This window comes from Meriones unguiculatus, chromosome 19 (assembly GCF_030254825.1).
Source record: "Meriones unguiculatus strain TT.TT164.6M chromosome 19, Bangor_MerUng_6.1, whole genome shotgun sequence".
NCBI lineage: Eukaryota > Metazoa > Chordata > Mammalia > Rodentia > Muridae > Meriones > Meriones unguiculatus.
The window spans coordinates 20,262,932-20,288,935 of NC_083366.1; the positions used below are offsets into that span (position 1 = coordinate 20,262,932).

General features: G+C 41.4%; 1 protein-coding gene across 1 annotated transcript in view; it reads right to left on the reverse strand.

Annotated features, from left to right (window-relative positions):
* Positions 1 to 4,996: 4,996 nt before the first annotated feature.
* Taf3 (TATA-box binding protein associated factor 3) overlaps positions 4,997 to 26,004 on the reverse strand; it is a 155,509-nt gene continuing 134,501 nt past the window's right edge. Inside the window, exons 5-7 of the mRNA XM_021631840.2 lie at positions 11,708 to 11,957; positions 8,567 to 8,673; positions 4,997 to 6,917 (exon numbers count right to left, since the gene is read on the reverse strand). Of these exons, the coding sequence (XP_021487515.1) occupies positions 6,800 to 6,917; positions 8,567 to 8,673; positions 11,708 to 11,957 (475 nt within the window). The 3' untranslated portion in view covers positions 4,997 to 6,799. The remainder of the gene's footprint in view (positions 6,918 to 8,566; positions 8,674 to 11,707; positions 11,958 to 26,004) is intronic.

Below are 26,004 nucleotides of genomic sequence, written 5' to 3' on the forward strand. Positions count from 1 at the left end.
CTCTGTGGTTCTTTATAGTGATGGGCACGGGTTCTTTGAGTTCTCAGAGTACATGCTGTGCCCTTTCCAGTGGGAAGACAAACTTTTTCTTAAAAAAACAAAAAACAAACAAACAAACAAAAAAACCCAAAAACATACAGACGTGGCCGGGTACAGGACATTTCCTGCTTACTACTTCATTTTGTGATTGTTGTCAGTAAGCATGTCATAACTAATAGAAGCCAGGTATGGCGAACCTATAAGCCTGGCTCTCAAGAGGTATAGCCAGCGGGAGTAGGGGTTTGTGGTCAGCTTCGACTATAGAGCAGGACCCCACCTCAGTAAACAAAGCACATGAGTAAGCAGACGAAGAATGCAATAGAGATAAGAAATTGTGTAGACATCCAGTTCTAGACTCTACTTTTTTTTTTTCTTTTTCAGAGAGTTTCTCTGTATAAGAGAGTTTCTCTGTATAAGAGCCCTAGTTATCTTGGAACTCACTGCGAAGACCAGGCTGACCTTGAGTTCAGAGATCCAACTGCCTATGCCTCCCATGTGCTGGCATTAAAGGTGTGCGCCACTACCTCAAGGCTCGAAGAGTCTACTTTTTACAAGCCAGCAAACGCAAAGTTTACTCAGCATTGGAGAATAAGAATTAGTCAGATCATCAGCTGGTCCCGTGGATGGGCACTCGGAGCTCCCTCTATGAAGTTCTGCTAAGGCTCTAAGCCGGCCAGCTAGGATTAGGTCAACGCTACCATCAAACATTTTCAATTGGCAATGGTTAACTTAGTCAGGACAAATAATGGTGTTCTTCAGGGTTGTGCTGTTTTGCTTAAGGTAGTCTCCTTCTGGATAGTTTCATAAATCAAAACACAAAACCAAACAAGAGGCTTCAAAACTTAAGACAGCATCAAGCTTTCAAGTTCCCAGCAGAGACACTGCTTAGGACTAAGCACGAGCAGGCAAGTTGCTGAGGTGCCAGGATCCACATAGGAGAGAGAACCTACTCCCAAAAGTCATCCTCTGACGCACACAGTGTTTCAGGATATGTATTACCAACACGCAAGCACACTGGTAGATACATGGGATAGAAAAGTTTTAAGAGGTGCTTCTGTCCTGGAAACCTAGCATATTTAAATCTTGCAGGTTGTGTATCTTTATATTTTTCATGTAGCATCCACTGTTCATGCAAGCATTTGCTGAGCTTTTAGATGTGTATATTTATGTGTGTGTGTGTGTGTGTGTGTGTGTGTGTGTGTGTGAGAGAGAGAGAGAGAGAGAGAGAGAGAGAGAGAGAGAGAGAGGTCAAATGGATTGTCTAAGGCAGTAGAAAAATCAGTTATAGAACAATGTGATCAGAGGGCTAGAGAGAAAGCTCAGTGGAAGAGTGCTTGCCTAGCATGTGTGAAGTCCCCAGCAGCACATGGCTGGCTTCGCATGCCTGTAAGCTCAGTACTCAGGAGGCAAACGCAGGAGGGTCAGCACTTCCAAATTGTTCTCTGGACATAGGGAGTTTCCGGCCAGCCTGAGCTAGAGACTAACTAAAACTAGAGGTTAGTCTACTCTAAGTATGCTTAGAATTTGATGAAATTTTTGCTTTTTTTTAAATCTGTTTTTTTTTTTTTGTTTTGTTTATTGGTTTGTTTTTGTTTTTTCTTATTACGCAGCCCCAGGCTGGCCTCAAACTCTCCTTGTTCCTGCCGCAACCTCTGGAGTACTGGGTTTTAGGCACTTTTCACCACATGTAAATGATGCAGAAAAAAAAAAAAAAGCAATATTTATTTCTTGCCCTCTCTCTCCCACTCCCTCCCTTTCTTTTTTTGAGACATGGTTTCTCTACATAGCCCTGGCTGTCCAGGAACTCACTGTGTAGACCAGGGTGGCTTTGAATTCACAGAGATCTGTTTGCCTCAGCCTCCCAAGTGCTGGGATTAAAGGCATGCAGCACCATGCCTGGCTTCTAAGAGTTTTTCTTAATTTTGGGTATATGCGAGTGTCTGCGTGTAGGTGTACGTAAGTACAGGTGCTCCCAAACCAGAGCAACCATATCCCTGTGGAGCTGATGTGGGTACTGGGAACCTAATTTGGTCCCCTGCAACAGGAGTATATGCTCTTAACGGCCGCTCTCCCCATCCCCAGTGCGATCGTTTTATCTTAGAGAACACCGAGGGAAGTAGTGTGAAATCAGGGGAGGGGGCAGATGAAGGAAGCACAGAAGCCAGCCACCCCTGGGAGATCACTCGGCTGTGATACCCCCTCGCTTTCTGTGAAAGCTGCCTTCAAATGTACACTGGACGAGTGAGTCAGGCCCTGTTCTGTAATCAGCGAAAACCTCGTTTGTCAAAGGAGGATGGAAAACGAGCAGTCATTGAATTTTTTCCTTGATGCCATTTACTTACTGTGTTTGCGGTGGACCCTGTTATGGAAGTCACAGGACAACACATAGGACTCAGTCTTCTCCTTCAATCACATGGGCCCTGGGGATCAAACTCAGGTCCTTAGACTCAGTGGCAAGTATGTATTTATATATACATAAAATCCAGGGCTTTGTCCATCTTAAGCACATGCTCTACCACACCTTTGGCCAAATGTACTTCTTCTTCTTCTTCTTTTTTTAACCCTGTCTTTTTTTCTTTTTTGGTGTGTGTGTGTGTGTGTGTGTGTGTGTGGCTTGTGTGTGTGTAGGGGTGCATGCCTGCACACCTGTGTGGGGGCTAGAGGAAAATATTGAGATATTGGTGTGGCTTGCTATTTTGCCTAGGCTGGCTACCCAGTGACCTCTGGGAATCTTCCTCTGTCCATGCCCCTCACTGTGGTTACATGCATACATAGCCACGCGAGACTTTTACAGAGTTCTAGAGATTTGAACTAAGGCCCTCTTGGTTTCCCAGGGAGAGTTTTTACCCACTCATTTGTCTGCCCTGCCCCAATATGTTGCACTTAAATGAAATGGATAAGCCGTCCAGGAGCTGGACTGCCCTAATTTCAAAGCCCTCTACCAGTCTGCACATAAGGAGTACTGTCTCTAGACATTGTACTTTATAAATAAATGCAAGCTTTCCAAAGAAACAGTTTCCTAACAAACGACTGGTTCTGCTGTACCAAGAGAAGACATTCCTTCATTCTTCAGTCGAGGGAACTATTCTACTTCTAAACTTGTAGAGAACAGCAGGGATGGGAAAAGACAGTATAAAACTGCATGTCCTGGAAGTGTGCCCTCGGTGAACTTCACTGGTTAACATTCTCAGTGGCAAAGTTTCCTATCTCAGTGTACATATTATACTTTCATTTGGCTGGTGGGTCTTTGTTTAATCATTCTATTGAAGGGAGAACAAAGGTGGTTTGGGTGACACTGTTTGAGTAATGCGCTGTATTTTTATCTTTGTAAAAAGCCCCATGCTCAGAATACTCTGATAGCCTCTGATTTTTCTCCAAGTTTGGAACCACACATCAACTGGAGGATAAAGATCCTCACTGTATTTAGTGGCAGACACCTCCCGAAGACAAATACCTCGCTGGCTACGGAGACGATGCCTTGCCGGCCATCCTAGTCTCTGACGGCAGATTATCGCAGCATACGAGCAGCTCAGTTTTCTGTGTCTCTGTTTCATGAATGAATACCATCTCCTCCTGTAAAAACACTGGCAGGGTGAGTACGTCGCCTCCCGTCTCCTTTAGAAAGTGTGGGTGCTGTTCAAATGATGGGCTAGGGATAAAGGGAGACAGGTGGCTGCTTTACTCACAGCTGGAAACGGCTAGCCTTCCTAATGAGAAATACTTCTCATTCTTTGCTTCCGATTGTTACAACTCCTATTCCTGCAGCCGATTTCCTTCACCTGGCAGAGCTTAAACCCCGTTCTCTACTGTATGTGTAGCGTATGTGAATGTGGACATATCCGACAGTGTACGCACTTTTGGAAGGAAGAGACCACCTCTGGGTATCCTCTACTGCTCTCCACAGTGTTATTGTAATAGTACAAACATAACCAGGATTGGAGATGGATGTCTTTAATCCCAGCACTTGGGAAGCAGAGGCAGGCAAATCTCTGAGCTCACAACCAACCTGGTCTCCAGAGTGAGTTCCAGGAGTAAGCAATTAAAACACCTTATGTGTGCATGCATGTGCCTGTCTGTGTGCCCATGGAGGACAGAATGAAGCATCACATACATCCCTTGGTGCTGTAGGAGGCACCCTGTGTTTTGTTGTTGTGAGACACACTTCAAGTCCTCCTCATGTCCAGCAAACATTTCACTCACTGAGGTCTCCTCTCCTCCCTAGGGCCTGCTATCGTTCCCTGCCCAGACTGCCACCCACCTCTATTTATTCCTGTCCTCTTTCTTGTCCCTTTCTGGTTTTAAACTTGCCACAGTTTAAGGAAAGCAGCCCCCATTATCGTACAATCTGTGGTGTCTAAAATTTGCTTTTGTAAAAATGTATTACTTTCTGGGGAATGATTTTGACCAACTTTCTAACTTCTCTTTCTGACATCGATATTTTATTTTCTAATCCACACCTCTTTTTTGCAGTTTCTTAAACTTCCTTTGGTTGGTGTCACAGACAAGCATGCAGTGGAGACTGCAACCACCAGTTCATTTTGCACAGGCCACTGAACAGTCATAAGATGGTGACAACTTTTGGTCTCTAGCGACCTGGACTGGATTCGACTCACTGACCTAGAGGTGAAAGGCTCTGTATTCCATTACTAATCCCTTGAGCCATCCAGCCCCCTGAAAATGATTCTTTGGTTTTATTATTGCAAAGACCATTTATAAAATCATGAACTGGATTTAGGAAAGCAACCATGAAATAGCAAAGGACAACAAATTGATTGAAATTCCTTAAATGCCGTGTGGGCTGGAGACTCTCAGACAGGAGGATCGGGAAAAAGTTCTATACAGGCGCCTCCTTTCTTACTTCAGGAGTGCAACCTGCTCATTTAGACGTGGCAACGCCAGAGCCACTGACCATACCTCAGGGCACTAATTCCTAAATAAAGAAAATGGAAAAGCAAACTACGAAACAGCCAATAATCTTTATTTTGCACTTCTCCCACCCTTCACCCCTCTCCAAAAAGCACTAATGGATATATCTGTGCATGTGAAAATATTGTATAAAGTATTTAGAATGATCTCTAATGAATGAGAGAGAGAGAGACATAGCTCAACATAGGTACTTTTTGGGGGCAGGGGAAGAAAAACTTCTGGCTTCTAGAACAGGGAGGGTAGTGATTTCCACACTCTTCACAGATTCCATTCCTGCTGTTCTGCAACTGAACATCAAGGCAGAGAATTGCATTTCTGAAACCACATTATAGGTTTTAAAATAGGAGTAATTATGTTAATATCAATTGAGTCGGCAGTAAAAAAAAAAAAAAAATCACATTTCTATTCATATATTTGTATTAGGTTCAAACCCCACATTCTAACATTCAAGATAGCCTTCACACATGCCCAAATTGGGATTATTTCAAAATCAAGTAAAAGTCCATAGTTATTCCAAAGTCACTAAAATATGCTAATAAAGTTAAATTTGATGTATTTTTTACATTAAAAATAAAATATTTGGTTTACGTTTCAGATATCTATAACATATAATAAATAGTGGGCAGTATAGTAATATAATAAAGTTTTGTGATACCCTGAAATTTGATGAGTTTTCTTAAAAAAATTCATAATATACTTCATTTCAACCTTAAAGCACAATATCCATGAACAAATCTGTAGAAATAAAACAATATAAACACAAAATGCTACATTTTTTTTTTTTTACTTTTGTGGAAACTACATGTCCTTTTAGTAAAAGTGAGAGCAATTTACAGAAAATATATAACAAACAAAACAATTTCAAACCATCAACTCTAGATTTAAATTGCCTTGTTTCCTTCTAGCTGCTAGGGTCCTTTGCCCACCATGTTTCGGGCGCTGCATTTGGGAGGGAAATGGCCTGGGGTCTTTCTCCCTATATTCTTTGCCTATATGTACAGGAACAATTATAGACATGGCTGAAATCACAGTGGATTCCAGAGAAAGCCAGAATTGAACACGATAAAAAAATTTAAAAAATAACTACTTCATAAATATTTATTATTTACAGTTAAGGGGGGATTTTTCTTAGTATCAAGAGTTTTATACAAGTTGATGAAATGTACACGCCGCGAGGAGCCTCCAGCACTTTACAGAAGTGTAGAATTAGGGTGCGACCAAGTCCTAAAGTAGGCTGGCTGAAAATAATTTGCACGAAGGTGAACAGGACATGATAGAAACCTTTTTCTTAAAAAATATAAGGTATCTCACAAAAGCCTGAACATTTTACACGTTAGTAATAAAAGTGGGGTGAGGTGGGGGAGGTTCATATATTCTCATCACAAAAATATTTACCAGTCCTCTGACTGGGCGTTCTTTCCGAATGATTATCTCACTGTGGAGGGAGAGGGCTTGCAAACTGTATAGCTAATGATGCATCTTCAGTCAGAGTCAAGGCATTTGTACATCACCTCGTTATCTAACACCGCCGTGAAAGGTTCTGGAGAGAAGAAAGGAAATCAAGAGGAAGGATGTGCGGTGTCTTTATTAATACTTGTCACTGGTAATAGGCAGATGGAGGTGCCAGCTCTCAGGCCAGGCCTCCACTGGAGTTCTCCAGTCATACGCCGAGGGAGCTCAGGCCCACGTGTTTCAGAAAGGAGCATCCAGAGCAATGGCAAGCTCTTGTTCGTGATCCTCCGGCATGCGCTGTCCACAGGACCTGGGGGAGACAGGACGGCAGAACTGGCCCTGCCCTGACTGGCGCAGGGCAGCAGTCCTGCCCACGCTGACGTCAGTGCGCACGGTGCTTCCTCTTCTTGTGCTTTTTATCCTTCTTTATTTTGTTGGCACACTTGGGGCAGAACCACTGCATCTCTTCGGGAGGAGCGGCCATGATTCCCACACAGGGCCTAGACAACAAAAGAAATCCAGATTAACAGGTTTCTTATGTTTATAATTTTCTTTTTCTGAGGCAGGGTCTGCAAGCTGTTCCATGCTTCCTAAAAAAGAAACTTGAAAGTTTTTATTTTGTGTTACATGCATGAGTGTTTTGTCTGTGTACCACTTGTACACCTGGTGCTGGCTAAGGACAGGAGAGGGTGTGTGATCCCCTGTAAATGGAGATGCAGACACTGTGAGCCACCAATGGGTGCTGGAACTTCTCCAGGAGAAGCAGACAGTGCTCTTAACTGCTGCCACGTCTCTTCAGCCCTTTTGTCATGTTTTTAAAGGGGTCATTACTTGCTGGTACAGTCAGGGCCGGTGGGAGCCCAGGGTGACCTTGAAGTTCTGCCTCTGCCTCCTGAGCTGAGATGTGTGCCCTCAGTTTCTGTGGCTCTGGGAATAGAACCCAAGGCCTCCTGCACTCTGCCAAGTGAGTTAAACTGATGGCTCCTTTTTTGATGCTTTAAAATGATTTCTTTTAGGTACGGCGATAAACAGGTGGACACGGGCCATGACACCTGACAACACAGTCTTCTGAGCCATGTGGTGGGCTTGGGAGCGGAGAACTGGTTCCTTTCGGTTGTTCTCTGTCCCTCCTCTGCACGTGGTAAAATGGTGTACACACCAATATAAGACACTGCACTCCCACAATAAAAATAAATGAAAAAATGGCGTGTGTCCCGGAGCTCAGCTCAAACGCTCTAACTTATGTAGCACTTATGCTGAGTTACATGTTATTGTACCTATATCATGTAATGTTGGGCTACTGTGTTATTATATGCTGCCTTCTGATTAGGCCCTATGAGGAGATCGGTTAGTTCATTGGTACTTTCAGTGAGCAATAGTGTAATGCAATGGTGTTGCTTTCATGTTTTAACTTGGGGGGAAAGGCTGGGGGTGGGGTAGAGTCTCAGGTAGCTCAGGCTGACCTCAAACGTACTATGTAGCCAAGGCTAGTCTCAAATTTGTGATTCTCTCATCTCAGTATCAGGAGTGCTGAGACTGCCAGCATGCCACCACACCTGGCTCTACGCTCACTGTATAGAAAGCAAACATCATAACCAAAGAGGCATTTTGAGAATGAAATATGACTGAGCACATTTTGGCTGAGCATCTTGGGATGGGAACAGCTAAGGAGACTTCAGAAACAAACAAAGCTATGCAGTATTCTGTCTGCATGTGCACCTGCACACCAGAAGAGGGCGCCAGATTTCATTCCCTATGGTTGTGAGCCACCATGTGGTTGCTGGAAATTGAACTCGGGACCTCTGGAAGAGTAGCTGGCGCTCTTAACCTCTGAGCCATCTCTCCAGCCCTCTGAGTCTGCTCTTAAGCACACTACGTCATGTGCTGCGGCTCCTAACCAATGGACAGAAGGAGCGAGAAACCCCTATGTTTACTTATTTTTGTAGGCAAGTATGCCAGTGAAGCAAATTCACTTCTAGGCTCTGTAACAACAGCACAATTAATTTTGTAGTATCTTACTTTGCTTCATTTGACTGTCCTCGGGAGAGTGGCTGAATCGGTCTAATAATGAGAGCTGGCTAGAAGACCTGTCCAGACAGGACCTGTGTTGTGCTGTTTGAGCACCTCAGGGCACTCTGGAGGCACTCACCAGTGGTACCAATCGTCACAGTCGTCACAGCCAATCATCGGACTTCCATCATCAGGCTTGTTACACCCTGGGCAGATCCAGATCTGATTGCCCCACTCGTCACGGATCTGATGTCACAGTGGAGAGCAAAAACAGACAGTATGGGAAAAAGAATCCGAAGAGGTGAGATGAGAATGCTGCTTTATACTGTACACACAATAAACTAACGAGCTAGGAATATAGTAGATGAGCACTGTACATAAGCCACCATCAGTCACCCCTGCTCTGGAATCACGTAAAGAAGAAAACAGCTAGTCAGCAATAGCTTCTTCCATCCCTCTCCCTCTCTTCCTCCCTCGCTCCCAATGCACTTTCTCCCCCTCATATTTCTCCCTCTCTTCCATTCTCTGTCTTCACTCACATACATTTTTCTCTCACACACTTTCTCTCTTCCCTCCCGTCTCATATTTCTGTGTACTATTCCCTCTCTACCTCACATATGCCCTCCCTCCCTTTTTTCATTCCTTCCTTCCTTTTTTTTTTTTTTTTTTTGTTTTTGAGGTAGGTCTGTAAGCTCAGGCTGGCTTGGCATTCACAGGCTGGTCTTGTACTCTCTGCCTCAATTTTTTGAGTGCTGGGATTTTTGGTGTGTGCTGCCATGCCTGGATGTAATGACATATTTCTAATGCATATTCTGTAAATCATTAAAAACAAAGTGTTGTAGAATCATCTTCGGGAACCATACAACAGGCCCTGCAGTCGGCTTCATCTAAGAAATTCCTATAATCTCATAAACGCTTAATGATTATGAGTCTTCTGGCCAGAAACAACTGATATTTTTGAAAGTGCTCAGTCCTACATATTTTTTCCAGAAATGTTCATAGCATGGGATTAGCACATACAGTTAAATGTGCATGTATTCCCTCATTACTTATTAGCCAAACCCTTCTCCTGAACTAGGTGATAAGATCAAGGATATAAAAGAGCTGTTACTAAGTAACTTTCCATTCCCTTTATGACATTTTAGAAAAGCACAATCAACTAAAGGGCAAATGAAATAAGAGGTTCACGGGGCCAACGGGCTACATACTTAATTATTATCATGCTCCAGATACTGCGTATTCTGGAGTTCTGACTTTGTCCTCAATAGGAAGCCTTCCTGACTGCATGGCTTCCTCCAATGTCACATTATGGAAACCAATTCTGTACGGATGGATACTGTAAAAAAGCACCGAGTCAAACTCGCTTTTAAATGTTGTCACAGTGAGACAACATATGATTTCACTGTACATTTTACAAGGGGGCCTCTTCCTATGCCTTTAATTACTACACTGACTAGATATGCGAAAGACTGGTGTTTCCTTGTGAGGGGTTCTCAAGAGTGGACATGTTCTTCTGTATGCATGGACTTGCTCAAAGGGCTACTATTTAAAAAAATCTCTCTAAACCAAACTACACTGACCTGAAACCTTTCTAGAGGAATGTGAGAATGCTGTCTCTAACTGCCATATCTAACTTGGGGGAAACTGCACCATGAGGAAAGAACCAGCAGTCACCAGGCACCGGTGGTGTCCAATGGGTGAAGCTACCATGCATGGCTGGTCCTGCCACTGGCTGACCTCTCTTGACATTAGCAGGCTGTGACTCTGAACTATATTAAACAACAACAACAAAAAAAAAAAAAAACCCTGCCACAGTACCATAGTAATATCCAACACTTTCAAGGGTACTGAGTTCTTTTAAACATATGATTTCATTTAATCATTATAAATAATCTCTGGATAGTTTAGAAATCTGAAAACAGGAGCTACAAGAGCTCAGTGTCAACATCACACTAGTAGACAGTGACAGAATAGCCTTCTGTGTCCTCGGTCCATAAAGTGTCTGTTTAGACTAGAAGACTTTTTGAGTACTGTCCCAGTTATTGTCACCTCAGTGAGGTTAGTCCAAAATCTACTGGAGAGCCACAATCTTTACAGTCGGACAAGACTACAGAGATTACGGAGTCTAGTACAAATCCCTTAATTACAGATAAACAAATGGAGGATGAGGAGATTAAGTATAAACTCCCTCCTGATCCACTCACCTGCAAGTGATGCCTCAATTAGACTCCTTGATTGATCCTTTAATGGACCAAGCTATTCCTCACAGGCTTTTGTATTTTCTGTACTGAATTGCCAATTTATTAATTTTAACTTAATTTTTCCTGTCTGTGTACTCTCTGAATATTTCTTTGCCTCTTTAGAGTGTCTCACATATTTAATGATTTCTTTCTTAACTCCCCTGTAGCACACTATACAGACAGCTCATAACAAATGGCACCAGTCCTACCCTGCAGCTTCGCTGTCATTCATCTCTTCACAAAGGCCAGCTTAACTCAAGTCTACAGAGCTTGTCAGTAAAAAGTGTCAGTGTCTCCGTTAACAAACTTTTTGTGTGCTTGTGTGTCTCTCCACTGTGTCTTAGGAACATACCTTTATATATACTTCATTAGCACACTAAATTTGGGGTTGGAATGAGATGTGATAATACTAAGTTTGGGAAAAACATCTAAGGGTACTCCCAGGATAGTGTGGAGCCATTCAATATGATAAGCTGTGTTGATTTACTTATTTTCAGCCCTAGCGGTTGAACTCAGGGCCATGTACATGCCAGGCAAGCTCTCTACCAGTGAGCTATGTCTCTAGCCCATGTATGACAGGTCTAAGAAAAAAATATATACTTCGATGCTCAGAAATTCCTATGGTCTAAAGGTTTATCTCTACTTAAGATGTAAGTTCTGATATATTCTGTATCTCAGCAAATAAAAGAAAATAATTAGAGTATAACTCAGAAATACCAGCAGGCCCATAAGATCTACATCTATTACATAATTTATACTAAAGTGAATAATCTTGTCACTTTAGTTAGAATTCACTGTGGAATTTAAATATTACAGTTATATACTGATGCTCTTATATTTAGGTTTACAATCATGTTTCAAGTCGACATAACAGCAATTTGACATCATTTATGTGGCTGAGTGTGAAGTATGTAATGTAAAAGCTTTGAGTAAGCTGCTTGGAAAGGCAATGGGAATGCTTGCCCCTTTATCAAGCTCTGCCTATGAGAGTCAACACTGCAGAAGCGGCCCTCCCTTAAATGCTGTGAAAGCATACGCACCACGTAAGTGCTGACCGTCTCCGTTACCACGCTCCGCACCGGGGCTTTGGCACTCCCTGCTCCACAGAGGGCAGGGGCCGGGGATGGCATCAGGGCTGGGCACACTGCAGCCTGGGCAAGAAGTGGTGGAGGCAGGGGAGTAGGGCTCACACGCACAGGAACAGGAACTGGAGCTGGAGGTGGCGTTTTAGGTCTGTTCAGAGAAGGGGCAGGCTTAGCCTCTGGAGCTGGCACCACCTTGCTGATGACACTGTCAAGGAGAGAAAAGCGACAGTAAAAATACATCATGTATATAAACAATTCCTACAAAAATCCTTTGGAAGCAAATTAGTTTTACTTTACTTTAAAAAAACATTTACTAAGGGTGTCTAGCAGTCAGAGGAAAACCTGCTGGGAGATGGCTTCCTTCTACCGTATGAGCTCCAGGGATCAAATTCAGGCTGTCAGGCTTGTGAAGCACACACCCTTACCTGCCGAGCCACACTGCCAGCCATATTTATTATTATTATTATTTGCAGTGTCTCATGCATGAATGGCAACCACTCTAAGAGCTGAATTATATCCCCAGCCTTGTGCTCTAAAGCATCTAGAGATAGTTAAAGAGCTCAGAATTCAAGGCCCATCATCAATTATTCTTGAAACTTAGGCTAATTTTTATTTTCTCAAACTGATCAGATATATATTCTAACAATCAATACACAAGTGGTTTTCATAGAAGTATAATAGATGGACTATGTCTTTCTGCAGCGGATCACATACTCCTCTCTGTTGACTTCTGAAGTGTCAGCACAACTTCTGGGGCTGATGAAATGTGAGAAGGCCAAGATCAGGAGGTCTGAGAAGGGGACAACATTGGCAGCTAGACTAGAAGCTATTCATGTGATATTATGGTAAAGAATGTGGTTGCTTTCTGTCCATATCTTGAGAACTTGCTTGAAGCCTCTGCCTCTCTAGTGCTGAGATTAAAGGCTGTTAGAGGAAATTTCAAGGCAACATAATATTGAGTCTGCAGGGTGGTTGTTATTGATAATACTTTGCAGGTCTACAGAAAAAAAAAAAAGCACAAGTTGGGTAGAGAGAAACGCAAACTGAACAGTTTGGAGAGAACAGGACACTGGTCAAGGCTGTGCTAGAAGAGAAGCTATAATTGCCAGGGACACTAGAGCCATTAAGAAAAAGCCCATCTGCACTGGAATAAAGGAAAGTGTCCCCTTAGAACAAGACCCTACCCATCTAAGCTTCTTGTAAAAAAAAAAGCCTGAGTTTCCACTCCCCTCACCCCCTTTATAATGCCCCCAGAAAGCAACTGCAAACACTTCTGTGGGTGTGGCTGGGTGACGGGGGGGGGGGCAGGTCCGTCTCATGCTGGAGGACACTGGGCAGTGTCCTCCTGTGGTGCTGGATTTAGAGCCATGCGAAAGTGAAGGGGACGTGGATTCCTCCTCTGCAATTTCAGACAACTATCAAGCCAGGCAGCATGTGGCAGACAGCCCTGGCGTGAAAGGCCACTGTGTGAAGCTGCAACGCTCAAGTCTGGTTCTCGGCAGTGACCCTAAGGTACTGGACTGGCTAGGGAAGAATATCAAAGAGCTTTATGGAACCAATGGAAAATACCAATATATGTATTTAAGAAACAATACACTCTAGGTCAATAAAAAGAAAACCTTAATCAAAGCACAGCCACACAAAACTGTAAAACAGAAAAACTGAGCAGCAGCTAGAAGTAAAAAGAACAACCACTTTCATGGCAGCTGACTCATAAAGCCACAGTAAAACAGAAGAGAAACGTGCTGAAAACAAATTCATTTTTGAAATCTGACAGAAATGATGTGAAATAAAGACACTTTAGTTAAACAAAACCTAAGGATTTGTTACCTGCAGGCTTGTACTAAAAGAAAATGTTTTGGCCGATATATTCTTAAATTAATTATTAATAACCTTAAAAGGTATACATTTGTCAATATTTACCATATTATAAGTTAAGTGGATAAATTAAACAAATATTTAGCAATGGCTCAGCAGTTAAGAGCACTGGCTGTTCTTTCAGAGGACCAGGGTTCAATTCCCAGCGCCTACAGGGGATCCCACCAGGGGATCCAATGCCATCTCTGGCTTCTATGGTTACTAGGCATACATGTGGTGCACAGACATACGGAAGACAAAATTCTCATATGTATACAAATTAAATTAAATTAAAAAGTTTTTAAATGTAGGGCTTAGGACATAATTCAATGGTGTACTTGCTGAGCATAGCTTAAGGTTCTGAGTGCAAGTCCTAATACCAAAAAAAAAAAAAATTCTATGGTAATAATAATGAATTTGTCACCTGTTGCCAGACACCATGCTTAATTTTCATTCTCAATTTGACTGGAATTACAATCACTATGGAAACACATTGCTGGGGGCATTTATATTTGTGCTTCCAGGAAGGTCTGAATAAGGTCAGAAGCACACCCTTAGGGGGCATGGCATCATTCCATGGCAGAAGTCCTAGAGAGAGCAGGCTGAGCAATGTTCATCCTCTCCTTCCTCACTGTGGACAGACGCAAAGTGAGTGCTGCCTCAGCTTCTGCTGTCATGGGTTCCCCACCGCACAGACTGTGCTCTGTGCTCTTAACCATGAAGCAAAACAAATCCTTCCTTCCTTCTGGGAATCACCTTTGTTGGGCATTTTGTCACAGCAGCAAGAAAAGTAACTAATGTAACAAACAGCATCCTTTAAAAATAAAAGTAGCTCACCATGAGCAAAGGACACAGGAGGAAGGACTGAGTCAGCTAATTACCACAGGTGGGATAATGTACACAATGGTGGAAAAATGGGAACAAGATTACAAAATGACTTTACTGTGAAGCCCGGAGGCACTGTGCTATAGGCTCATGGAAGAGGTAGCTGGCACAGTGCTTCTCTACGGTTAAAATCTTTGTGCAGGGCCAGTGGCGTAATGAATAACCTGTTGGTTCAGTGTGCAGTATGTTATTTAGCCACATGCGGGCCACACAGCTTCAATTCCAGCACTTTGGAGGCAGAGGCAGGCTGACCCTAGTCCACACAGTGAATTCAGGACATTAGGGCTACAGAATAAGACCTGTCTCGAAATACCACATTATTTCAAGTGGTCACACATTTACTTTTATCAAAAAGAAAAAAAAAAAAAAACATAGCTGCGGGTAGTATATAATGAAATCCAAGTTTTCTAAGAAAAAAATGCAAGCATGGATATTATGTGTGTGTAGTTACAAAAAAGTTCAAACGAATATATATATAAACTATTCAGAAACTGACTCTATATGCTGGGATTATGGGGTACTTTTCCTTGGCTTATCCATAATTAACATATAAAGCTTGTAATAATAAAAAAGGAAAGTAAAATACATACATTTGAAGTGTTTCTAGGAACTTTTTAACAAGATGATGGCTGCTTCATCAACACCTTCTAGTAATATGTTGGTCACAGTTTAGTTACAAATATTAGGCATAAAGCCCCAAGTTAATTCAAAGGGTTGCACAGTACAGATGACTGTCATCCTGACAAAGATCAACATCCTAAAGACCAAGACAGTGAGGAAGAGAGTCTTTGATAACTATGCTATTTGCTTGTATAAGTAAAACAATGCATGCGTCCTTTAGATAGTATAGCAATTTCATGTGGTTTGTTCCAGAAAGTACATGTGTTCATGTTGGTCTTCAGTGTGCTAATGTGAGAAGCAGGATTTTCAAGAGGTGGGGTTTTGTGTAAGGCAACCTGTGCGTGTGACAGAACAAGTGATTGCAGTGGACACTTTGCTTTATAAGATGAACTTTTCTATTTCTACTTTCAAGGGGTCAGAGCAGAATATTATTACTACAGTGAGTATATACAGTATATAGTAGTATGTAGTATACATAATAGCATATTATTACTACAGTGACCTAGTTCAAAGGAAAATTTTCTGGAGTTTGAGTTATTTTGAGTTTAGGTTCTTAGGGTAGTTGAATATACAGTTTTAAAAGCAATTTTTTTTTAAGAAAAAATTTTATTATCTACTTTTAGCAATATGAAAAATCATGTAGCAGAATAACATAATACACATCCTCAGCCCAGTTAGCTAACATATCACACTCAATTTAATCACTGTAGGGCTGATTCTAGATTCTGGCTGCCCTTTCCTTCCTATTGAGCTGCACAGTAAGTTCCCCTTCAGAGCTTCCCGTTGAGTGGCCAGCGTCTCACAGAGAAAGCAATACCGCCCACAGCTGTGCCCCACAGTGGCTCTGCTGCTAACGTTACATCTTTTGGAGGATTTAGTCACAGTGCCCTAACCACTATAAACACTGGTGTTATTCATACAAATGTGCAGAAGGAGGGACTTTCAGAGGGATTTCTTTACCTGTTTCCCCACCACAAAAATGGTGAAACAAACAGAATGGGTCATGAGCTGTAATGCAAACTCACAGCTTGACAAGTCAATAAAGAGCCAGGCCTTGCCTCCCAGCCCCCCAGAGCCTCTGAGGTTAGAGGCAAACACAATTTGGATATGTTCTGCACAGGAGGTTTAATGATCCTCATTATTCAGCTATTGTGTGCTAACACTTTGAAACCAGTAATCTAAATTATCGAAGTCCAAATAACTGGCTACTAAAGTGCTCTCACAGTTCAGAAGTTCCCTTACAATGGCTTACTTATTTACCCTAACAGTGAATGGCCACTTTTAAATGGTGACATGACACCAGAGGGAAAAGTACTGTAATCATGCCTATGGATTTTATGTGACCTTCTGAACACAGAAATTATTCAGTGGAGAAAAATCACTTCGAGAAAAAAACCCGTTGCTTACATCACAATTCATTTAACTTCTTTCTAAATGTTTAATTTTAGCTTTCAGATAAACCATCTGCCACAAGAAACACATTCTCACATACATTAAATGAACCTCTTTCACAACAAATGAAAAATATTACTGAAAATATACAATAATATCACTGTGGAACCTCACAGTTGGTTTGTGACATGAATATGTATGTCTATTCTTCCTACTTTTGCATTTTCACTTTTATGGGAAGCCCCAGACATACCTGGCCTACATGTAGTCGTCAGTCTGATGCTCACACACTGGCAGATATAAATAATATGAAAGTCATCATGGGCTCTCCAAGACTGGCTAAGAGTGCACCACACCTTCCCTTGCTCCCTTTGGGACCACTCACTGGGGAGAGCCAGGCGTGTGTGTGAGAATGCAGAAGCTCCTTATAAAGGAGCTCCCCTTCTGGGAGAACCTGGCCCAGGCGGCTTAGCCTCAGTGAGGACTTCAGGTGATGTCTTCTCGACCTCAATGAAGACTGTTTAAACCCTACAGAACCTAGGAGTAAGGGCGGTTGCTTTAAATGGCTAAATTCCAGGATTATTTGTTGTGTGGGAATAGAAAACAAACACACCAAGTTTTCCATTTTTCTAGCTTAGGTATCTAAGTAAATATTCCAAACTTGGGAGGAATTCTATTTTAGAATATCAGTACTTAAAATGCCAAACAGTGAGAAAGTCATTTCCATATTTCACGTTGATCAAATACCCAAAGACAATTATGGAATCAGTTTTATGTTGATTCTTCAAATCAATCATTATTCCTTATTCTTCTTGATCCTCACAGCTCAAATTTTAACATTCATATAATTATAAGACAACGATAAATGAATTTAATTCCTCAAGCTTGTGGCTTGCCTCTTGAATATTTACATCATCTCATAAAACGGGTATTTTATCTTGTCATAGCCCAAGTACACATCAAGTGGCAAACATTTTATCTTTTAATGCAGGCATGACCTATTTGAAAAATGAAACAAATTGCATGAAGTAATTAGAGAAAAACATCACCATTATAGAATCTTGTTTCCAAGGGAGAGGCCCAAATGATTATAGTGCTATTGTCAAATGTTCAAAATCTGTAAAAGACCCTAAAAGGGCACTAACATTCAGATAAGTAATGAGTAACGAATGTTTCATCATACTTGCAAAAAGATCCAGCAGAGCGATAAAGTACTAATGAATAAACGATAAGCTCTCAGTAAGCTACGTAAAAGCAAAAATTCCCTAAATGTGTCTTGTTATATTTTTGACTTTGGAGTAAGGTTAAAAAAAAAATCTCTATATTCAATAAAATTAGTTTAAAAGAATGTCTCACTCTGTAATGCTGTCTGGCCTGAAACTTAATATATATACTAGGTTAGCCTTGAAGGATCCATTTGCCTCTGCCACCAAAGTGGAGGGACTATAAGTGTGTGCCACCACACCTGGCTCAGGAGATTAACTTTTAAAAACTGTCTTTGAATATAAAGTAAACAGAATTGAATAAATCCCCAAGTATGTTAATTATGATGATATGGTAAACATCATTTCAGGAGACGTTAGCAGGCTAGTATGTTGCTCAGACATCCATAGAAAACTGTAAAAAGAATACTGAGTAGGGCAACTCCCTATTAGTTACAGGCCAGGTAACTTCAGAGGCCCCCAAAGTGATACAAGCTGTTGCCCCATTTCTGGATACCCAGTAGAACTATTCAGCAAGTCTCTGCTGCCAAAGACATGTGCTCTAAATGCAGAGAAACCAAGCTGGAATTGAATGATGCTTCTGCTTGTAGGCATTAGGTTATTGTGTAAATCAAATGCTGACATTTGTACCACCTATATCTGTAATCTTTGTGGTGAGAACATCCTTTATCAATGTTGTGTAAACAGTGTTCCTCAGTTAGCCCCTGATATGCCATTAAAGCAGTTTACAGCCAATCGCTGAGCAGGGGAGAGAATAGGGCTGGACTTCCTGCTATCCAGGGGAGGAGGAGTTAGAAGGAAGTAAGGGACTGAGCCACAGACAGAGGTCCAGGAGACATCAGAAGAGATTCAGCTCAGCAAAGAAAGCCACAAAGTGCAAGTATTTCTGGGATGTATGCCGGAAAGAAGTCAGACTAGCTTAGAGGGTTAAAAATAGAATAATAACTGCTCAGTATTGTGCTGTAAAGCTTGATCTTGATGAACAAATAATATAACAGTCTCAGTTATTTTAATGCTAGCCGGGATAAGAGAGAAACTCAGAAAAAAACCCCACAATTATATAAAAATAACTTTAATACCTGCTGACTAGTGTCACCGTGTAGGAAGATGCTATGCAGGCTGTGGGTGAAGGGTCACTAATAATCATGCCCAGTTGTACACCCTCCACACTATAATACTGTGCTGCCTGGCAAGATATGATCATGGCATAATAGTAGCACAAAATATCCTGAGGGTAATCAATTGCTTCCTGATTGGATTTGAGGCCCACTCCATGGAAGGAATACATGTTTGTCAAAAGCCTATGGCTAGGGAGGTCACAGGCCCCAGACAGGAAAATCTGCTACTGATGTTTTGCAAGTGGACATATAGTAAAACTGTCTTCTAAATACCTATGTTTATACTTATGGATTAGTAGAACTCCTAGCTTTGGTCAGAAAAGCCTCTTTTGGCGGTAGGTAATGGCAAAGCCAGATTTATAACTGGTTAATTGCTAAGAAGAATGAATGCTTTGTGTTTGTTTCCAGACAGGCCATCTAGGGAACATTACTGAAGAGAGACGGAAGGACTACAGGAACTGAATGGTAGACAGGCATATGGTGGGTCGCTGTCTTCTAGACACAATGTGGCTGAACACACAGCAGCTGTGCTTTGTCTGCACGGGGCTTGCTCACCACCACCACCCTCCCCCAAAAAAGGAAGAAGGGAAGGAATGAGGGACACGAGGATAGGAGTGGGGCCATTTGGGAAGAAAGTGGGTGTCTTAGTGTTCCATTGCTGTGAAGAGACAGTATGACCAAAGCATCTAGTCAGGGGCTTGCTTATAGTTTTAGAGGGCTAGTCTCTTATCATCATTGTAAGGGTGTGGTGGGAGTATGGTGGCAGTGCCTGAAAGCTACATTCTGATCCTTAGGCAGAGAGAGAGATAGAGAAGGGGGGGGTCATTCTTATTCATACCACCACAGTGGGCAAGAGTAGGAAGAGTAGGAAGGGTGGGGTGTGTGACCTCAGTGCATCCATAGTGCACTGTACACAATGCTCTAAGATAAATAAATAAAATTCTAACTGTGATAAAATTTAACCCCTCCTAATAAAAAACAACAAAGATTAAAAAATATCTTAAACTTATTCTTTCTTTAATTTTAATGAGACAGGGTTTCTCTTTGTAGCCTTGGCTGTCTTAGACTTGCTTTATAGACCAGTCTGGCCTTGAAATCACAGGAGATCTGCCTGCCTCTGCCTCCCTAAGTGCTGGGACTATAGGTGTGTGCCACTGTGCCGGGCTCTCTTTCTCTCTCTCTGTTTTGTTTTTTCAAGTCAGGGTTTCTCTCTGTAGCCTTTGCTGTCCTGTACTTGCTTTGTAGATCAGGTTGGGCTTGAACTCAGTGATTCGCCTGCTTGCTGGGATTACAGGCATGCACCACCACACTGGCTATTATTTCTTAACTTTAAAATTTTTATTTATTATTTATGTGTGCACTGGTACGAATGAATACGCCCATGGTGCACAGGTGTAGGTCAGAAGACAACTTTCAGGAGTTGGTTCTCTCTTCCCATCATGTGAATTCTTAGGAGTGAACTCAGGTCACCAGGGTCAAGGTGGCAAGCACCTTTATCTACTAAGCCATCTCACCAGCCACCACAAGTGTTTGAGTGGCTTCCTTATTCTAGCTATATAATGCTTTTATTTGTAAGTTTGAGCAAATTGATTTTATTTTAAAAATCTTAATCCTTAATTTCATTTGTCAGTAGTAATAATGGTAATGTCATGTGTAGATTATTTTGTAGAGGTCTTCTAAAACAGAACAAGTGCCACTTGTGTTGGCACTCAAGGCTGTTAATGTAAAAAAGGGCACAGAATACATTCAGAGAAGTAACAGTAATGTTAATCTGGTAAGTTTATTATCTCTTGCTCTGTGTGTGTGGTGTATGTGTGTTTGCATGTCTGTAGGTGTGTGTGTGTGGTGTATGTGTGTTTGCATGTCTGTAGGTGTGTGGAGGCAAGAGGAGGAGGTTGAGGTTCTTCCACAATTGCTTCTTAACCTTTTTGCGACAGGGTCTCTTACTGAACTTGGGGTCCAGAAATTGGCTGGACTGAATGGCTGGCAAGTTCCAGAAATCCTGTCCCTACCTTTCCAGACCTAGGATTACAATTGTGTGCCACCAAGCCCTGCCATGCTGGGGTCTCAATACAGGCCCTCATGTCTGCACAGCGAGCACTCTACCCATGGAGCTAGCACCCCTGCCTGATTTTTTCCCCCTTTACGAACAGATCTATTTTCTAGATCTGTCCCTTGTGAAGGACTAGAAGTTATGACATTCTAGTAGCAATGTGCATGAATTGGATTCCTACCCCAGTGATGTAATCAGTGTTCTTTGGAGAAATGGCTAATTTGAGGTCTGTGGAAACAGTCAATAACATATAGTAAACACATGAATTCTATTAAACATTAATGAGGTTGTATTGAATCTAACAAAGAACATGAATTACCATTGGACAAGACAGGATAATTTGAAAATGGAAATAATAAAGGCAGAAGGAAAGGAAAAGGAACTAGGTGGTGGTTCAGGGTGGGGAGAGATAGACTAAACCCAACCATCATCACTAGTATAATTATGGATCAGCTCCACCAGAAGACAGCATCAGTAAGAATTCAGTCAGCATTTACCTTCCTTTTCCTGTTTGATTTGCCTTTCAAAATAACCAAATAAAAGTATATTTTCATTGAAGGGTTTCGGTTAATAAATACTAAAGAGATGGTCAGATTTTTAAAATTCCAGCATTTCACAAGGTCTAATGAAATGACTGATTTAATATTGTTTATGGGAATGAACCTCACCATGTGCCCTCTGGTGAGACAGCAAGACAATACCAGAATTGGAGAGATAGCTCAGCAATTAAGAATATTTATTGCTCTTCCAAGGAATGGAGTTGGGTTCCCAAGTGCCTAACAAATACTTGTAATTCTAGTTTCAGGAAATCCCACACCTCCAGCCTCTGCAGGAGTTTGCATTTATGTGCACATACTCCCACGTGGATACACATTACATGTACACATAATAATAAAAATGAATCAGTAGTTAAGAACACTTGCTGCTCTTCCAGCACAGAAGTTCAGTTCCTAGCATCCACATGTGGTAGTTCACAACAGCCTGTAACTACAGCTCTTCAGGGATCTGATATCCTCTTCTGGTCTCAGAGGCAAATCACAAACCCTCCCCCCATGCCATGTGTAAATAAAGTAAATCTTAAGGAAGAACTTCTTCCTTCCTTCCCTCCTTTCTTCCTTTCCTTTCCCTTTCCTCCTCTCCTCTCCCCTTCCCTCCCTCCCTCTCTCTTTCATTATTCTTGTTGCTGTTGTTTTGTTTTCTGAGACATAGTTTTTCTGTGTAGCCCTGGCTGTCCTGGAATTCACTTGGTAGCACAGACCAGGCTGGTCTCAACTCAGAGATCTACCTACCTCTGCCTCCTAAGTGCTGGGATTAAATGCATACACCACCACCTCGAAAGAAGAGCTTTTTCATCTTTTAGTTTTTAAAAACTAAATAATGGTAATATTTAAAACATATGTGCTGGTAGAGAGATGTGTACTTGTGTACAGAAAGATAGCTCATGCTTTTAAAGGCCAAACAAAATAAAACAAAAAACAAACAAAAAAACACAGAAGGAGCAATTAAAAGTTGTTTTATAAGACTCCTTAACAGTAACCTAAATGTACAAGACAGATATTAATTTCCTTGTATTTATTATAAATCAAATAAAACAATAGAAAGGTAGAAAGACACTGTGCCATACTTATTTGGCTCTGAATCGCTTAATGGTGGTGGGAGAACATGGCCACTTAGCACTTGTAACTGCGATTTACTCATTCTGCTCACCGTAGTTCCAAACAAAGGATCCTGGCAGCATTACTTACTATCAATGCTCCTCCGTTCGTTAGCAAAACTCACATGTCCATATACATACTAATCACTACTTCATAGTCAGGTCATAATATGTGCTAGGGCCATGCTCAAAATCAGTATTATGTCCAATACTAGCAAGTGTTCTAATAGTAGAAATAAAATAAAAGTATACAAAATGCTCATGATCTACTTATGGCCAGGGGTTGGGAGCAAAGCTATAGAACAATATATATATATATGATAATTTTTTTTTTTTTTCAAATCTGGTGAAATTGATTCTGAAGTTAGTGGTAGTTATTTTGGGAGAAAGGAAGGGAGTTTGTGGCGTTGGGGAGCTTAGCTTTCTAAATTATATATTTTTAACAGCTAACTTATTTATTATTATCATCATAACATTTATATAATCATCTTTATTATTATGGCAAGGTCTCATCATTCTTCTTCCTCATTACCATCAACAACTCCCATCTTCATTTTAACAAGGTTTCATGTGTTCCAATATAGCCTCAAACTCACTATGTAGACAAAGAAAACTTTGACCGTCTAATTCTTTGGCCTCCGCTTCCATAGTGCTAGTTAGCATTACTGTCATGCCTTACTATGCTTGGTTTAATCTGGTAGCAGGGATCAAACCTAGAACTGAATATATTCTAGGCAAGCACAACTGAACTATCTCCCCAGCCCCAACTTAAAGCACAACTTGAGTTAATTTAATTTTTGAAAAGATGTTTGTGTGTGTGTGTGTGTGGACCTATGTGTGAAGGCCAGAGTTAAGTTGTAGGAGTCAGTTCTCTCCTTCTACCATATGGGCTTCTGAGCTTGAACTCAGGCCTTGGAGCTTGATGGCAAGCAAGTACCTTTACCTCAGAGCTATCTCATTCACCCATAGCTAATTCCTTAAAGACAATAATGACCACGTCTTATTTTACAATCAGAAAAAAATAAAATAAAAACATTGTCAAGCACTTCCACACATAGCAGTATTTGTTTAAATGGTTTTTAAATACAAGAACCCCTGATCTTATCCAAAGGCATAAAATGCTGAGGTGTCAGATAAACACCAAGGACAGGGTCATTCTTCTTTTTTGTTGTTCAGTTCTAAGAAATTGGAGAAAGGGAGCTTGCTTGTCCAGCACAGTATTATAAAGTAAACATGATATCCCAATTCTATTACTCAGTCTTAGCCTTCTTTCAAGTTCTCCTAAGCCCTACAGTGGCTTGAGAATAGAAGTTCCGGGTTCATCACCAACATGTAAGAAACAGGAAGAACCAGTGTGGAGGACAGCATAGTGGTTCAAGTTTTAAAAATGCACTTGACAATGACATTGGTCCATTCAGGCAAAGTTTTCTCAAAGGTAACGGAGGAGGGGGATACTATAAATAAAAAGGATTTGTAGTCATCGCTGCTTGACTGAAACATAAAGAGTAAATAAGAACAGAGTAAGGGGAGAAGAGCAAGAAAGGAAGATATGTAGAGAAAGGGGAGTACCTTAAAAAAAAAAAGAAGGGAAGGACAGTAAGAGAACGAGACACAGCCAAGCAGGGAGAAATTGGGTTAATAAAGAATGTCATAGGCAACAGGGCCCTAAAGAGTAGAGAGGAGTCATGCTATTAGGACTCAGCCTGAGCTCCTGTGCTGATCCCAGTAAGAAGTTACAGAAGCCTTGCAAATGAAGGGTGTGTGAAAAGCTACATGGAAACCTATGATCCTCCAACTCAAGAAAATAATTCAATTAGAGGGGATAGTAGGTGATGTGAAAAAAGGAAGCATTTGCTCAGAGTTAAAGGTTTAAGTGGGTATAGGGTACATAAAGAAGCCTTACAGAAATCTACTAGTTTGTTAACTAAAAGGAAAAAGAAAAAGTAATGACATTCATTCATTCATTTATTTATTTATTTATCTATTTATTTATTTATTTATTTGTATCCTGTAAGGATGAACAATGCGGTTCACAGAAGACACGGGTTATTAAATAAGAATTTCAGTGTCAGACATGGGATCCTTCCTTACCAGTCATTGTTCAAAGAAGCCACAAAGGAACCACAAAAACAGGCTCATGGGTGCCTATCATAACTAGATGGTAAGAACTTGTTGCTGAAGACACCACTCACTTCAGTTGCAAGACATGGATAAATCAACCTTCACTAACCAGAAACCTCTCCCTGATGGCTAGTTTACATAGTACCAGAAGGTGCCACACAGGGTCCTTTCTTGGCACTAGACCCTGCATTTGGTAACACTGACCTGCTGACAGGATCCATCCACTCGTGTAATTGTGGCATGACAGCTGTGTGTGGAACCAACTGCACTCTGTTCTGCAGCAGGAATGATTTCATACCTATTTTTGTTAACCTCCAAAGTTGGGAGTGGGTCATAAGACTGGGGAGGCCATAGGTCTGGGGCTGTGTGTGAGGGGATACTGTTTGTTTAGCTAAATAGTCACACTATCAAACTGTGCTCTAAATACTTACGTTTATACCCATAGATTTATACTGCTTTCTGTTTGGTTAGAAATTATTTTGGCAGTGGGGGGTGGTTAATGCAGAAACTGGTTAACGTGCCAAGTATAAATAATTGAGTGCAACATTAAGAATAGGTCAAACTCTCACTAAAGGCTCAAGGAACTTTGAGGAAGAAAGGATAGAGAAAACGTAAAAGCTGGTAGATGGGGAGGAAGGCTAAGAAATACTGATTTTGAACCTGATGTGTCTGCTGTACATATCAACTCATAGCAGCTTTGGTTGCCTGAACAAGAGTAAACCAGTCAAAATCCCAGCATGGATAGGGAGAGGCCCCCAGGGACTCTCCAAAGCTGAGGAGCTATTGTCAGTTGATGGCTGCTGAGGGAGGGAAAGTTACTCTTCTTTGGGGACATGGGGATGGGCTACATACGCCCCAGCAGATGGGCACACACTCATGTAGATATGGGAAGCATTAATTGGACTGTTAGGATTATTAATAACCTATTGTCAAACTAGGACATAAACCTGGGTGTGAGATGGGATGGGACACTATCAGGAGCTGGAGGGAGTTAGCAGCTGATGGATATGGTTAACATATGTTGTATAAATGCATAGAACTTTCAGGGAAGCTATAGTGGGTCACAGTGGGTCAAAGAGTTACAACAGAATAAGGAGATCTGAAAGGTAGGAGAAAGGGGAGTTCTCAGATTTTCCTCAGATACAATAAAGCCTGGTGAAGTTATGGGTTTGTCAAGAGAAGATGAGCCTGAAAAAAAAAAAAAAAAAAAAAAGAACAAGAGAAAAAAAAGAAGATGGCGCAAAGCAGAGGAGGTAAGAGAGAAAAAGACGCCAGAACAGTTGTCGGCTGATGGAAGGCACAGGAAGAGAGTGAACCTTATGGGTCAG